At 43.3% G+C, this 16,907-nt stretch overlaps 1 protein-coding gene across 2 annotated transcripts in view; it reads right to left on the bottom strand.

Annotated features, from left to right (window-relative positions):
* HCN4 (hyperpolarization activated cyclic nucleotide gated potassium channel 4) overlaps positions 1-16,849 on the bottom strand; it is a 119,381-nt gene extending 102,532 nt beyond the window's left edge. For both annotated transcript variants that reach the window (XR_013929771.1, XM_080397341.1), the window contains exon 1: positions 5,460-16,849. Coding sequence is in view for 1 of the 2 variants with exons in the window: in XM_080397341.1 (XP_080253467.1) it covers positions 5,460-6,163 (704 nt within the window). In the remaining variant the exon portion in view is untranslated. The remainder of the gene's footprint in view (positions 1-5,459) is intronic.
* Between the last annotated feature and the right edge of the window lie 58 nt (positions 16,850-16,907).

Here is a 16,907-nt window from a genome sequence, read left to right as displayed (position 1 = left end):
GAGGTTTGTGCAATGGGCCTCGATGACGTTTATGCAGAAAATCTTAATCATAGCACTTTCTTAAATCTCAATATTTGCTTTAGCATTTTTTATACTCTTTCATCTCATTTCCTACACATGAATATACATGAAAATACCGTAATATTATGTGATTATAGTCTTAAAACATACTATGGTGATACACTGAGGTGTTTCATTTACTGAGGCTTTCCTGCTTTCAAACGCTGCCTTTTATAGCAACTGAACGTCTCATACAAAAAACTGTATCCCTGCACTGATTGTCTAGTGTGTTTTTTTCATCCTCTGCCTCATGACATGTGAACTAGGGCATGAAGCATGTAATGGCTTGCCTATGGACATGGGAAATATGGCTGCACTAGTTTGGTCCCCTTAGTTTATGGTCACAAAATCATGTTTCTTCTCCTGCAGCCTGATTCACTGTCCACTGAAGCCACCAACATGCTGTTCGCAGAATTTGGATTATTCCTCACATTATTCCTGTTTGGATCCCCTCGTTCTGCTCCAACAAAACTGCCCCGGGAATTGGCAGGAAAGTTGTCTATAGTAAAGACAGCAAGATCTGACTTCAGGAAAGCATCTCCCCTTCCTCAGCTAGCAGTGTTCCCACATGATTTTGAGGCAATTGTCATCAGCATAAACAAGAAACGAAAATAGCCAAGTCTATGAGCTGCCTACCAATAAACCTGCACCCGATTTGCACACTGTATTAGTCTTCTATGACAGGCGCAGGTTCTGCTACTAATGCAACTGTCTCCCAGACCTCTCCCTCTAAGCAGAGGTTTCACTGAACCAGAATTTCAATTTGCTGTACATATGGCCCACACAGTGGGTAGCTTTCCTTTTACTTTGCTATGAGCAGTGGGCAAGTCACATGATGAGAGTTCGCCATTGTGGACAGCATCTGAATGTGGATAGGCATGAAGTGAAGCCGGCACAAGAAGCAGCATTCTGGGCAGCAGGTAAAGAAAAGGGCGTAATTGTCTGAAAGCAGGGAGAGCAACACCCACCTAAGTGAACTGCCAAAGTCAGTGAGCAGTGCCGTATGCTTCACAAATTGTTTACCCTTCTAACAAAACATTTTACGAATGAGAACAGACAGCACAGACAGAGTAGCACTCCATGAGGCACTCTAGAAATCACTTCTACTCAGGAAAGCAGAAAAGGTAAACACACATCCTTCCCATTTTTGCTCAATCCCACCAGTGCTATTGGGTTCAGCATTTAGTACTATAATTAGGAAACCCCACTAATTCCCCACAAGAAGGCAGCCTGAACGACACTGCTTAGAGGTCTGGAGCTGCATGAAGGGAAGCAAATTATTTTGTTCTCCAGGAATTCCCCTACTTTATGTATCACACCTGACCATCTATTGCTTTTGGTACCACAGAAATCTCCCCAGGTTCCCAAGCTGATAGGGGGCTCTGGCAGAAGAAGGAAATGAAAGAAAGGATCTGTTTGCAGAAAAGTATTAAAAGGGAGAACAGTTAAAAGAAAAATTCTAAAATCTGAAGTTGGGGCTGTTACGGAGTGGAATATTTTCCGTTGTTTTCAAAAAGGCAGCAGCTTCTCTTTTCTGTGAAGAAGTTAATAGATTACTGGGCAGTGAATAATGTGCAGTTCTATTATTTACATCCACTGCTTGGACTATTTTGGTCCTTCAGACAGTGTATCTGTTCTCAGGCCTTTCTAAAAGCAGCATGCTACACTTTTTTCCAAGCAATTCTGGGTAACAGCTACAACCAATATGCTTCAGTCAGCTACAAACTAGATAGATCATTGTTTGTCTGCAATTTTTTTATTAAATCAATTGTACTGGATCAATGCTTCCTCTAAGCAATAAATTACAATTCTATCTACACAGTGAAAAAGCTTTCAAACTCACAGACAAATCTTGATCTAGGAAATACAGTTTGGCTCTGCACCGGTGTGTGATCAACCACAGATGCAAATAAACTCAAGCTGCTAACACACACCTGCACCTCGGAACAGGAGCTAGTATTCTTACTTTCATTAGAAATTGCTAAGACACCCTTTAAGTGCTTCAAGAACAAGTCCACTGCATTAGTCATGAGTGCTCAGGGGCACAGAGTTTGGTTTTCATAAAGGTCATTTGGTGTCTTTTCCCCTGACAATGGACTAAAAACAGAGGTCAACACAGACAATCTATATTAATTTGGTTTACTCTTGGAGGGTCATAGATTTGCCACTGGAATTAGCCATATTAGATGCTAAAATGATAATTTAATGAGACTATGATGAAAGCCTCAGTTCTATTCTAAAACAGGAACTCCTCTCACACAGTGCAAAGGAGATGCAACTACATGAAGTCAGAGGAATTCACCAATGTCATTTCACAGCAGAATCAAGCCCCAGTAAATAGGGCTGGAGTGTTCCATTCAAAACTTCCCATCTCAAGCTGTACTGAGACAGGAGTCATGAGGTCTTGAGCTCTACCAAAACGCCTGAAGACGCACCTCATTCTCAAGAGGTGAAGTTGGTTTCTCAAAAAATACACAAAATAAGATCTGGATCTAAATATTTATTAACTTGAAACTTGTACACAAAATGCTGCTGCACAGCTTTGGTGACAGCGAAGTGCAAGATAATGAAGACTCATACCTCTTACAAGATCCTAACACCCCAGAATCTGCACCCATCTATAACAAGGAGCAATCACACTCCTTGTTATATTATGCACTGCATAATTTGCAAAGCAGAAAATAAGAGCCCTTTGGGTCAAGGATATACCTCTTGCAAACATTTTGGTAATATCTGCTCTTTGGTGCAATCTGCTGCATTTCAGAGGTCAAAAACTGTTGTTCATATTCACGTGAGTTGTTTCCAAGACAGATGCTTTAGCAGCATTCAGAGAATGAGGGAATACAAAACCCCAACAGAATCTGGGAAACTCCCACTCTTCTCCTTCAAGGCAGCCATTGTTCATAGGTCACTTTACATGGAAGCCCACACATTTTCTCTAAGCTGCATTCATATTCTAACAAATATGTCGCATGCGAACTAGAAACAGGGGTGAACAAAGTTCCCCAGAAAATATACATATTGACCATACATAGTGCATCCAACTCCTCCTGGTGTCTTCAGATGCCTCTCCGTTCAACCAGTACCACTGCCCCATCTGATGTTGGTATGTAATAGTAGGGAGAAAACAGGTATTCGTGTGCTAGGCTTCTAGCATCGATACAGAAGAAACACCAAGTGGCAAGGTATCAGCCTACCTGGAATCTGACCCCAGGCAGAGAGTGGACTGCACCAGGGTACAGATATCCAGCTTACTGTGCTTTCTCTGCAGAAATGCAAAGCTACATCAGGGGAGGACTATATTATTAATACTAACAAGTCATACATGCATTCATATATATCTGCATGCATACAAACATCTAAATGTTAGCAGACTCAGTGTGACCAGCTGGTTTGGGAGAATCTAAGTTTGCCTGCATATTTCATTCCTTTGTGTAAGGCTAGGAGTGGCCCTAATGCCAAACACCTCAGAAATAAAAACTTACCTCATAAATTTTTGTGCTGTTTTAAGGAATAAGCATTGGTTCACTAGGAATCTTAAAAAAACCCAAACTCTTAGGACCATCTCATCTTGGGCAAGGTGGTTACCTCAGCTACCACTACAATCCTTTTACTGAAGTTTGCCAGTCTGATTCCGTGCTGAAAACAGTCATAAAGATGAAGGCAATAAATCCACTATACAGATACACAAAAGATATGTGAACTGAACACTGCTTTCACGTAAATCCAAATACAATCCCGAGACTAATAAATCCAAAATCCCTTGAGGGCGTGACACACAGAGAACACCTTGCTAAAATAACCCAAGAAAGCACATTAGTTAGTTTTTGTAATTCCAGACTCGTGGCACATAATACAAAGATCTATAACCAAGAATATGAAATTGGTTTTGTTCTTTTTAAAGCTTTCATTTCACTGTTTGTGGGGTACTACTTGATCAGTCACAATTGGGAGGCAATTTTATACTCTTTCCAATTTGGGTTTGAATAAGATTGTACTTGCAAGGACTATATATCATGATGTAGCTACTATGAAACCCTCATATGCTCGGTCAGCTGTGCACTTGGGACACTTGAATGCACTCAATTTAAAGGACAGTGCAGTCTTCCAATTCACATAGGCTTCTAATAACATTTGTTAATCCAAGCAAATATCAAGGCGTCTGTTCAGTGCCAGTAGTGCTGAATCTTCTAAGCATGTGGACTCCTTGCTAAATCCTAAAAGGCAGTGTCAAGAGGTTTCTGTCATTTGTCTTTGAGCACCCAAATCCATCCTGGAACCCCTTCCTGCAATTATCTTGCTAACTGTATTTTAGGGAATAATGCAAGGTTTCTTGCAGAGCCCAAGAATTCAATAAATGAATTTTGTAGTATACATGTAGTTTGATAGATGTGTGTTTGAATAATGTTCTTTTAACTGTGTGCTTTTAAATGTGAGACGTAAGCCAGTTGTAATTAAAGTTGAAGCAATAAACCTTAGCCATTGATTGCACTAAGTAATTAATTATTGATTGCAGTACATTACATACATATTGCAGAGGACAATTCACCTGTGCAGTAGACAATACTTTACTCAGAAATAGCCAAAAACAAACCCTCTGCTATACAGAACTATACAAAAATTGGCTCTAGGGTTTACAAGTTAATTTTCTTATTATCCTTCACGGAAATGTTGCTGCCTGAGTGAAAGAAAGCCATTACTTTCACAAAGGCAATGTTAACTATTTCCTATCCAAATTACTTTTGCAAATATGGGTCTACAGATGCAAAAGAGAAAATCTTTCTCTGTAAGACTCTGAAGGTGTTAAGTTCCTTCTTAATGAATGCCTCTATCCCCTGCCACATACCAATTCCTGACAAGCGATGCTGCAGCAAGAAGCCCTACAGAACAGCAACAGTAGCAACATCCTTCCCTAACTCTTGGGGAAGCAGAAGGGAGAGGACTTGGAGGTACCAAAATGGGAACTGAAAACATCAATCAGACAGACCGTACATTCTAAACTGGAGATGCAGGACTAGTTAAGCAGCAGACACCATGCTTTTAGTCTACAGTTGTGCATCAGGTGGGAACTTTTTTCCCCATTTACACTGAACTTACGAAGAGGCTTTCCCTTATAGAAAGCCAAAGCAAAAGACATTTATTGGTTTAAAAACACAATTTAAAATTAGTAGTAGTGTGGGGACACTAAAATTAAGCTTAAATATACATGAAACCTGCAGATCGTTTGCCTGGAACAGATCTTGGATGTGTCCTCCAGCTTCTCTGACTAGGAAATTGCGAAGGAAAGTTATGTCTGGGTGTGTGCATGCAGAAAGGTCTGAGCTGGATGTGGTAGGGGAAGGGGCCAGCCAGCTAGTTTTGAGTGGGCTAGGAAGAGGGGGGGGGGCGGTGGGTTGTACCTGAAGTCGCTGTAGGGATGGATGATCCAGAACCCGGCAGACTTAACCCTTTCCTGCTCCCTCTCCACGGCCTTCTGGCTGCCAAACATCCTCAAGGAGAATTTGTTGACCCCCGGCTGGAGCATGGCCCCGAATTGCCTCTGCATGAAACCAGCTTGGCCCAGCCTCTGCTCCTCATCTGGGGTGATCTGGTCGCACCCTCCACCTCCTTCCACTTTGATGGAGGTAGAGGAGCAAGCCCGGGGGGGTTGCTGCTGGGGCTCTGGTGGGGACGCTGGTGGAGGAGGCGCTGGCAGTCCCTGCTCCAGCTCCCCACTGCCAGGGAGGCTCTTGTCCTCAGTGGGGGAGGCTGGTTCCCCTTCGCCGCCGATCAGCCTCTTCTCCTCGGCCGCGTCGTGGAGGTGCCTGCTGGTCAGCGAGGACAGGCTCCCTTTGAAGCGGCGGCAGTCCCCGTTGGTGCTGGTCTTGGCACCCTTGCTGCCTGCCTCTGTCTCCAGGAGGCCGGGGTCCCCCCCTCTGCCGGGGTCTCCCCCAAGTGCCCGGGTGTTCCCAGCAGAGGGCGAAGGCAGTGGCTTCAGCCTGATGCTTTTCCTCCGGGTGTCCTTGTCGCTGTCTTCCTCCTCGTCCATGATTGATGCCTTGGGTCCTATCTGCTGGGGCAGACTGTAGAGCCTCTTGCGCATGGAGGGGGGCAGCTTGTCCATGACCGATGCTGCTGCTGCTGCTGCTGCTCAGTTAGAGGGAAAGACCCCCCGGCTCTGCCCAAGGAGGGGAACTGACACTGCCCCCAGGCCCCTGCCCCCAGCTCAAGGGGCAGAAGGGACCAAAGACTGGTGTGTCATCTCCTTACCAGACTGTGGCATCCACAGGCTCTGCATCAAAACACAGGCTCTGCATCCAGAAGGAAAGGGGAAAAAAAAAAAGGGAAGGCAAAAAAAGCCCCCCCCCCCCGCCCCGCTTCCTCTGTTGTCTCGATTTGGCTACTTGCTGCTTGTCTCCCCTTGGTGAGTGTTACTGCAATCCCTGTCTGCTCAGATCCACAGCACTGGGCAAGAAGTCTAGAGGAGAGCCACACACTTCTGGCTGGAAGGCAAGGGAGGGCGGCAGCAGCAGCAGCAGCAGCCGCCTTGCCATGTTGGCTTCGAGATGCAAATATGCTGTGTCTCCTGGCGGGCAGACATCATCCGGAAAGCGAAGCTCAAGCCCGGGTACCTCAAACTCCTCAACCTGCCGGCCAATAGCACAATGAACTGCAACCTGCAGCAGCCACTGCTTGCTTACATCACTGTCATCACTTACTCCTCATGCAGCCCCTGCTCCTGGGAATATTCATGAAGCCATCCCATTCTATTGGGTTGCCATAGGAGCGACTACTGCACACAGGCTCTGCCTACCTGAGCCGGCACCCAGGCTTCTTAAAAGGGCAACGTCTGGCTGCTAAGGGTGTGAGTGGCTGAACGGGCGCCGCAACGCCGCAGCTGCTGCTGCCGCCGCCACCGCCGCCAGGCTGCACGGACCGCGTCGCCCTGGCACTGCAGAACTCCTGCCGCTGAGCAAAAGTCACCCGCGGCTCAGCTTTAGTGCCAGGTTTAATGTCATCCTTCGTTTAACGGCAAAAATTACCGGGTGGCAGTGAATTTCAAAATAGCATCATCGTAAACATTTTTTTTTTTAAATAAAGGAGCAACAAGATTCGTTTTCTCTTAGATGCTGACGATCCCTTCTCCTTCTGGAGTTGCGGCTGCCGTGTTGCAGGTTTGCTTGTGAGGACACAAGAGGGTTTTGTGGGAAGGAGCAGATCCAAATCTAAAGGAAAAACAGCGGTTCACCTTGAAAATCTCACTGGCATGCAAAGCAGGGACTTGGGGAGTGCCGGTCTTCTAGCAGAAGTTTGCCTGCTGGGAAACACGTTGTGTTTTGTACCTGTCTGCAAACTACCAGAGGTTTGGAAGCTTGCTTTCTCCTTTGCTGCCTTACTCCCCCGTTAGACATGCAAAACGTTAGTTTCTCCCAGAGGGGTTGGGTCTGTAGAAGTCATTAAAAAAAAAAAAAACAAGATGCATCTCAGACAGCTCCCTGCTGCACTGGGGTGGGGGGCTGGGCTGGGGCAGCAGCCACGTGTGGGCTCTCCCTACGGCCTGGGGAAACCCACTATCCCAGCTGAGTCAGCACTTTCTGCGGCTCACCCTCGACTCACATGTCTCCCAGGAGGTTGGTCCTGGGGAGATAACAGCTGCAGGTGGGAATCCTTCCTCTCACTGCTGGCTACAAGGCATGTCATGTAATAGAGGCCCAAGCAGTGGGGAAAAAAGCTAAAATTAGACATTTCCCTACCTTTTGTTCTTTGAGAGTTTTTTCGCAGAAAAGGAGTAAAAGAGGTCGCAATCAGTTCTGCCCTGCACATCTTCGGGAATGCCTGTTTATTCTGTTATGTTTAAGAAGCTCTTACCATTGATAAACTCGTTCAAATCATTTCCTAGTGCAAAGCCTTTGAAACCAGTGGGCTTGAACACAGACTCTGTTTAGCTATATGAGAGACTCTGCATATCTTTTTGCACAGATACAATAGCTGAGGCTTTCTAAAGTGTTTGTTGTTTTATACATTTAAATTCATACCTCCTAGGAAAAGGAAACCACATGAACTGCACAGACAGGCAGGGAGGCTAAACACAGGCAATGAATGCCCACTGCAAGCAGTGAGGAAATCCTCACCCCATCTCTGTGCTTCTGCTTTCATAAGCAAATATTCACCTTTCCCCTTCCAGGAGTCACTTGTCACCCTGCCATTTAAAGCAGCAGGATGTTACCTAAGCTCTTACTTCAAAGAAATGCAGCCATCAGCAGTGACTTCACCATACACGCAGCACATGCTTCCCCATCTTTCTTCCCCTGCTTCCTTGCTCTCTTGAATCCTTTCTCTGAAACGTTCACCTGCTCCTCACAACCTAGACTGGCTGTGACTCATTTGAAATACTCCAAAGTGAAGCTACCCAGTGCAAATAGTATTTAATATTATTATTTTCATCACAATTTCTGGTAGAACAAATGTTTCTGGGGAAATAAATCTCAATTTTGAAATGCTCCTGTAGATTAGATAATGTGAACTCAGCCAGTGATAGCATTAAAGGTCTTTTTCCTCCTCCTCTTCCCTCCTCCAGGCACTAGGGATACTGAGGTGTAAGCACTTCTCTGCCTAAGCTGCAATCAACTGCCTTCCAAAAGGATGTGTTTTGATTAATAGGGTGCATAACATCTGAAACTGATGCAGCTTCTTAAACACAGTCCCTAATGTTCCCAGAGGATGACAGAGCAGTAAAGGACATGACAGAGCAGTAAAGGATATGCTCAAGGAATCAAGCTTTGTCCTCTCAGCTATAGGTATTTTAGCCGCCTCTCGGAAAATACCCACGCTCTTTATTTCCTGGCCTTCCTGGGATTGTTCTCAGAGTGCTGCTTTATTTGGTGACACAAACAAGATTCTCTTACAGCTCTTAAGTGGGGAAAGAACACACCAGAGCATCCAAGCAGCAGAATGCTCCTTTATCACTTCTGTAGCTAGGAAAGAAATTATCAGGTGTAAAGACTGAGTCAGGCTGACTGGCACACTACTGCACAATTACAGAAGCATGTAGATATCCCCATGCCCAGAATTCCAGCTAGCACTTCCCACCTACCAGAGTTCAATCTATATATGACGCATATGATTCCTCTGATACAGACCATGTTTGCTGATCTATCCACAAAGCATTAAGCTTCACTTCAGTATAGTTGCCTAAACTCCCCAGTTACCAAATTCTACTTAGTTAAGCAAGAATGTGCACAAAGTTTAGGTCAGGCTGACCCACCCTCTCAAGTCGTTAATACTCAAGTACTCACCACCATCTCAAGTCGTCAAAACTGATGACTGAAAGGACTTCTAAACAAGGGAGTCAATCTCTGGAAACAACGTAAGAGAGGGTCTACAGTAGAAAAAGCAGGCCGAGCTGGTTCTGGAGTTTGTGATTGGAGTTTGGAGTGCTAAGTAAGGGATATGTGCCAGAACTCAGGTGGAATAATGGGGCAAACAACGGGATGAAGAGGAGCAGAGATAACTGCCCAGGCATAAAAGGACATTTAACGAAGATCATCGAGGGAAGGCTCATACATATGCAAATAATTCCGAGAAATGTAATGAATACGTATAGCTATGTAACATAAAATGGGACCCACAAAACAGTTCAGCATGCACCTTAGGTGGAATGATCCCCTGTGCATCTGGCACGACAATAAATAATGACTGCTTCTTATTACTACATTGGTGTTAAGGAGTTTTATTCCCGGATTTCGGTGACAGTATCACACCTGCTTGGAAGCAATTTTTTGAGCACATTGTTTTAGCAAATACTATAGTCCCATTTTGGGGGGGGTGGAGCGTGGGGGAAGTTTAACCTGAAATAAGAACCTAAGGGCTGTATCAAATCTAGGCCTTGCCCAGAAGATAGCCTAAAGTGCTACAAACCAGAAGGTGCATACTTGTGTAGCTCCATCTCCAAGCGTGGGTTCCTAAACACTTCTAAAAACTTGGCTCCAGGAGTTACAGGTACCAAACTCAGAGGAAGTTTTAAAGTCCTTAAAGTGTAATGACAATTTTGTCCAGAGAACTCCAAAGTAATGACATTTTATTTGAGAGCCTTCCAAGAACTAACTGCAGGAGGCTGGGAATTATCCTTGTCTAATGGTATGAAACTACCATCATGGACATTATTTATTGTCAGCATTATGGCAGTGCTTTCTATGTCAGCAAAAGGACTTTTATAGGCACATTTTTATAACATTTCAGAAAAGATAGGACTGTTGTAGGACTAAGACTTGCCTTTCATTGGCTACACAGTACATTCAAAAAAGGTATAGAGAACGCACCTCCCAGGAAAAGGGAGAACTGTTTTTGAGGGAAATTATCTTGTTTTTAACAATATTGGTCAGACACTGTTCCAAAGCTTGGCATAGATACAAAGGGAGTGGATTTAGTAGAGAGAATGCTGGTGAAGCAACCCAAGATTCATTTGTTTCCTAAGGGATTTTGCCAGCTCACATATACACATACATATGTGTGTGTGTGTACACATATATATGTGGTGCTATTTTAATAAAACCCCAGTGCGGAAATGCAAATGTGAAAAATCACATTCTAAATGAGCTGAGGACTAGAGAATCAACTGAGAACCATAAAACCTGATATCCTGTAGCTCAGGGTACAGAAAGCAGTGGTGCAAGCTCTCTGCACATTGGCCTGTTAGGACCACCTTCACTAGGGTGAAAGTTTCAGCCATCATCCTTGAACCCTTGGATTCTCAGAATAAAAAAAAAAAAGAGTCAAAAAACATGTGGTATAGATTTGAAGAATGGGAGCAAGTCCTTTCAAAGCTGCCTATTGTTCCTAGCAGGCAGCAAGTAACTCATAATTGGCATTTGAAATTCATGAAATATTCAACACTACAGAACAGGGAAATTCTGCCTCCAAGTTTTAGCGTTAAAGTCTGCACTCACTGCCCTTGTTAAAGACTGCTCACTCTGCCTCATATGTAGAAGATAATAAAGAAATAATCACCATAAATACACAAATCCTAATCTCCCCCTTGCCCCTATTAACTACCCAAGTGTGCTGTCACACTTGTACTCATTGAAATTCAGCCAGTGCTTTCTTACTGCTCTATCACATTCCTTACAGAACCTGTAAAGTGGGGGATTGAACTGCTGGAACATAAATTGAAACCTATTTAAGGCACAAAAAGAGGGAACCTGAGCACCTGGCCAGGATAAAGGGCAGAGCTGAGCAATGGGAAGTAAGATCGGTGCCAGGGTGCTGGAACTCTTGGGAGTCAGCCCAGAGGGCAGGGGGGAGAGAGAAGAGTCCCACAGAACTGGACATCAGGATGGAAGGAAGAAGTTCACTTTTGCTGTGCAAGAATTGTTTTGGGAGAAAGAGTGGTTCAAAATCCATTTGTGGGAGCAGAGAGATGTTAAACAGATCTCTAACAACAATGGACTGTGCAGCCTGGCAAGAGAGGCAGCAGCAGGAGATGAGATACACAACAAGACAGAAAAGCTTGTATCAGAAAGTACTTGGAAAGCTATATTCATTCCAGCTTCCAGTGGTAAAAAAATCTGGAGCAATGCCACTCTCTCCACCCTTATAACCAAGATCAAAATATGAGCACTTGTCTAGAATATAGGGGGGTTGCTGAGAATGTGCTTATAACTAACAAACAGCTTTATCACTGGACTGCAAAAAAGGAAATGTTATTCAAAGAATCAGCCATGTTGGTATCTATGGAAGGAAGTCAGACTATGCAAGAAATAAACCTCTGAGATTTTCAGGATGTTCAGATGTTTTGAAAAACTGGTAATCCTCAGTGGAACAAGTAGCTAAAAATCATAGCTAGAAACAGATTGATTAGCACAAGCATCTTGCCCCTTGACCTTTATTATTCCCCTTGGAGAATAGAAAACTTAACAGAAATAGAAAAATAGAGACAGGTAACCAGGTATGAAGCTATGAAGAAGCGAAATTACATGGACTCTAAGAAGCTGCAGAGATCAAAGCAACTATATGATTTAGTCACAATTACTTTTTAGTTTACAAAGTACCTGTATTTCTACATTATAGTATAAAATCTATCAATGAATTTTCCGATATTCATATTGGAATGCTCATATTAAAAGCTTGTACCTTGGAATTCAATAAAATTTGCCTTCCAAATGTACATTCCATCAAACTTCTATTTAAAAACCAAGCACTAGCTTATTTTTCTACCCTCATCTGGAATTATTCAGGAGAGGATTGAGACAGCATAGGGAGGTTTGCTCAAACTGGATCAGTTCAGTGACTATCAAATGACTCTTTCTCAAAATAGTGCCTTTCACTAGCATTTAATGAGCTGTAGCTTCACAAAGAATAATGGACCCCTCTTCAACGAGTCTGTCCCTGAGATGTATCTTGTCTACATGAATTGTACTATTTTTGATTACCATGCAGTGCTGGACTTGATGGGAAATATGCTATTGTCCCTAACAACAGTAAAGGCAGCCCCCAACTTTGGGAAGTCCCTCTTACTGAGCTGAATTCAGTCTTGGCTGACTTTAACCCTTATTCTTCCTCAGTAAGCAAATCAAACGAACTCAGCATCATGTGGTGATGCAGCTGCAAACCAAAATTTTGCAGCCGTACCACCTGTCAGACATTTATACAGCTCTGATTTAAGAATTCATAATCCTAATAGATGTATTTTAACAATGCCTCTCTGCCACAAACTGCTGAAGACAGGCAGAAGATTTAAAAATTTGAAATAAGAGGCCGAATAGAAACAAGATGCTCTGTGAGCAAAATGGCTACGGAAGAAATGTCCCACAGATTTATGCCTTGTTACTGGAGTGTCACATGTCTAATGTGCAGTATTCAACACAAACTTTTTCTCCATAATTCATAATTGTACTGTCATGGATTCTCTAATGCCTAGTAATTTATTGATGCTGGTGCTGTAGGCTGCCATGGCTTTGAGCAGAAGACCCTCAGAGATCCATTCCAAGCTAAATTATCCTTTAATTTTATGACTCTATGACTCAAGAAGAATTCTCTCTTTACTCCAGCTGCCTACTTTCTACTTTCACAAATATGTAGGAAGATACTATCTTGGAGACAAAATACATCTGTCAAATTTGGTTTTAACCATCAAACGGGTTGAAATATTAGTAGCAGGGAACTGACAGACTGAGGGATAGAAAGCATGACTGTGTAAGTTTCATTTCCTCAGGTAAGCAGCTAGAAGCCATTTAATGATTTTGGAGAACAAACTCAGACATTTCTATGCTTATTCATCATTTCTGAACTCCTGAAGATTGCAAAATTGCAAAAAGAGCTTAGCCAGCATGTCTAAACAATATAGTAGTAGAAGAGCTTGAAGCAGAAGGTCCTAGTTATCATTACCCCTTGCAGATATCCCTGGTTGTGCTGCTCCCCTCACAGACTGATTTTTCAGGTAGTTATTCCTTCCTACTCAGTAACTTAATGGAACAGAATTTCACTGCCAATAAAAACAAGGCCAAAGGCAAGGGAGATACAGTTTTTCTGCCTGCATTTCATTCCTTTCTGGCATAAGCACATCCTCTACAAATAAGCAACCAGGCTGCACCAGTCCAAGACATTCCCATTACTTTGTAAGAGAAAAGAGTGATTTGTGCCACTGCCATGTCTGTTGCTCAGCAGCAGCGTCTGCAACTGTCAGCAATGCTGAGTGCCTCAGTGAGCAAGTAGATAAGTAGAGAAGAGGGAATAGGCTTCAGCTGATAAGGCTGCAAATAAATAAAGATTAAAATAAAGGCCTCCTCTGTCTGGGTTTTGCTTTTGGAAACCAGCCCTTCAGTAGCACTGCATACAACCTACTCAACACCAGAAAGATCTTGTGGTTATCCTAAATCTGGACATTATTTCCTTGAGTTTGCACCTGTCTTTGTCTACACATGCATAATTGTGTTTTTGCTGATCAAGCTTTTACTTCAATTCTGGATCAAAAAAGCAGCTGAGGTCCAATTCAAGCCTGAGAACAGTATACAGCAGCAGAGTAAACAACTTCATGGTCTTCAAATGCTAGTTCAGTGTTCTGCTTGTTTAGTTTTAGAAAAGGCTTAGTTGAGAGGAGCTAGAGCAGGGGAAAAAAGACAGAGAAGGGTGGATCCAAAGCAGAAGAGAGGAAAGTAAGAACATGGAAAGAAGACAGGGAGATAATTGTACTGCATTCACCTTGCTGTATGATGAAAGTTGTGCCGCAATGCTACCATTAAGAAGGATATGAACTTCCATTATAAGCTTCTTTATGGTCATTCTTGTTCTCAAGTAACTAAGCTGACATTTGGAAAACCTCATCTTTACTAAAAAGTGAATTTTCTTATTTTGAAAGTTAAAGCAAAACCGCTGGTTTTGGAAACAACAAGGTTGTATGAGTAGAAGAGAAAAAGAGAAAATGCGCTTCTCCTGTTCTTTTTTAAATGGTATTTTAGGAACCAATTTATTACCCGAGTGGTTAATAATAACATGAGGTTTGGACCTCCTAATAAAAGGGAAGTGCAAGTGCTGTGCACTTGACAAAGATTAAATACTCAGTAAACTCAGAAGGGTGGAGGCTGAAGGTTCATTCAGGCTTTCTTATCTGTGCATCTCCTTCCCTGTGTGCTCCTTGCCAGCCACATCTATTCAGACTGGATGCTGATGTGCTAATTAATACCTATCATGCAGGCATGTCCCCAGTTCTCATGCAAACAGTCTTAAGGACTAAGATTTTATCTTCCACAGAGCCATACAATCTGGCCCTGATTAAACAACGTCAAATGTTCAGATGCTCCTGGAACTGAGCTGCAAGGCTGTGTGCGGCTCTGCACAGGCAAGAGTGACCAGCCCTGCTTCAGGCTGCAGCAGTTCTACAAGTCCACCCAGGGACTCCCCATTGATTAATTTTCACAACCTGTGCTTTCATTTGTTTTCCACACTCCACTGACCTTTGTGTAAGAGTTTAAATAAAACTCTACAGACTCTTGAGGCCAGTGCCTTGATAGTATCAGTTCATCATTGTATAAATGTCTCAGTGGATGGCAGTCTTGTGTTTGTGTGTGCTTCTGCAAGGGGGAGGGATCCTGTTCACCTGGCTCTTCTGTGAATACTGAAGCTTTTTTTGGTGAAAACAAAAACTGCACACTGCATCTAATGTTACTGCTCTGTGCTGTTTAATAGAAGGGCAGGACAACACACAGCAGTTCTAGATGCTGCTTCCTGGACTGTCTTCTTTTTAGACAATACCATTTCCTATGTGATTTGTAGGAACATTCCTGCGAGCAGGACCCGAAGACGATCTGCCTTTCCTCATTTTCCCCTAAACCATTAGCTGACAGAATCATATTCCCTCCTGTGCTGTCCTACTGACTGATGGTATCTTAGATCTTCTGTTCAGTGGAGCAACTTCACAAGGATGCATCCTGTGGGACACGAGGGAACAAGAAAGGGGCATCTGCTTCATCAGCTACAATTTAGGAGCAGTGAGAACTGTTCTGTGGTTTTTGTTTTGTTTTGTTCTTAAAGAGCTTAAATCTCTATGACAGGGTTCTAGATGATGTGAAGCTGTACCCCACACATGGCTGAACTGTGGTGAGATGATGGGGAGAAGCAATTTGTGGCTGCTTGATTTTGTCAGCATTTCCCTCATGGCTGTTACTTCCTGCTCGGCACAGAGGCTGGCCTGTAGTCCCTGGAGAGCTACCAGGGCACAAGTTGGAAAGGTTCAGTGTTCCCCTCCGGGCTTGGTTGGGCTCCAGGAGTTACACACTGCAATACACACCACCTTTGAGCACCTGTCTCCTTTGCTGGGTCTGGGATAAAAAACTTTCCTGAGGTGACACAGAACATCTGTGCATTTAGCTTCCCAGGTAATACATGTTCCTATGGTGTCTAGCAGAAAGTTATAGCAAAAAACATTTGTTTCTGCTTGCTGCTTCTGTTCTTACTGGTGTAAAAACCCCTCTATACATACAGATATATATATAAAGTAGCTTAGTAAAGCAGACCTGGAGACTGCAATCATTTTCTTCTCCTACTCTCATAGAGGGATGTCTGACTATACAGCACTCTGAAGTTGGTGACATCTCAGTGCACACACTACCCCAGAGGAAGCACTTAAGGTTAAACAACAACAAATACCACTTTCCCCCCTTCTGAGCAGCTTCGTGTCATAGTGGGTGTTTGACAGGCTGCTGTTCAAAGTCTGTGCAAAGAAAAATTGTATACATTATTAGCTACTTCTGTGCTTTTTAATTCTTTGTTTTTCACCATTCTGCAAAACCCTTCACAAATCCCTGTTTCAGTGGAGCAACAGACTTTTAGTTGCTTGGATTTGCAGGTTTCACTTAACAGAATTAGGTGACAGGATTTATTTAGAAATGTGTGATGATAAAAATATCCAGTTCATTTAGTAATGGGGGGGGGGAAGCTCACAATGTTATTGCTTTCTTAAATTAAAACTTCTCAGCAGGGGAAAAAGTTCAGATCAGGTGTTTGCCACCCACACCTTCCAGTACTCAAGAATGCTTAACTTTTTCTAGCAGGGAGAGGACTGAAGTGGAATAGATTGAGAAGACTGAGTCTTGCTGTGAGACCTAAAGAATGTGAGATTGAAAATGACTTATCTTCCCATCAATCCTAGGGCCGACACGACACAGAATTTGTTAAAACATCTTCCTATGACTTCAAGTAATCTGAAGACTTCACTAACTTACTTTGGCTTTTCACAAGAGGTAGATCTATTAGTTTAAACTGGCTAGAGCAGGGGTCCTCAAACTTTTTAACCAGGGGGCCGGCACGTGGATGAAGTGGCAGGATGAAGTGGCAGGCAGTCATCTGCGGCTGCTTGGTTTCCCCCCCAACCCCTG

Source organism: Falco punctatus (assembly GCF_963210335.1).
Source record: "Falco punctatus genome assembly, chromosome: 7".
In the NCBI taxonomy this organism is placed as follows: domain Eukaryota; kingdom Metazoa; phylum Chordata; class Aves; order Falconiformes; family Falconidae; genus Falco; species Falco punctatus.
The sequence above is the reverse complement of the archived record's forward strand: the minus strand, read 5'-3'. Positions and strand labels throughout refer to the sequence as shown.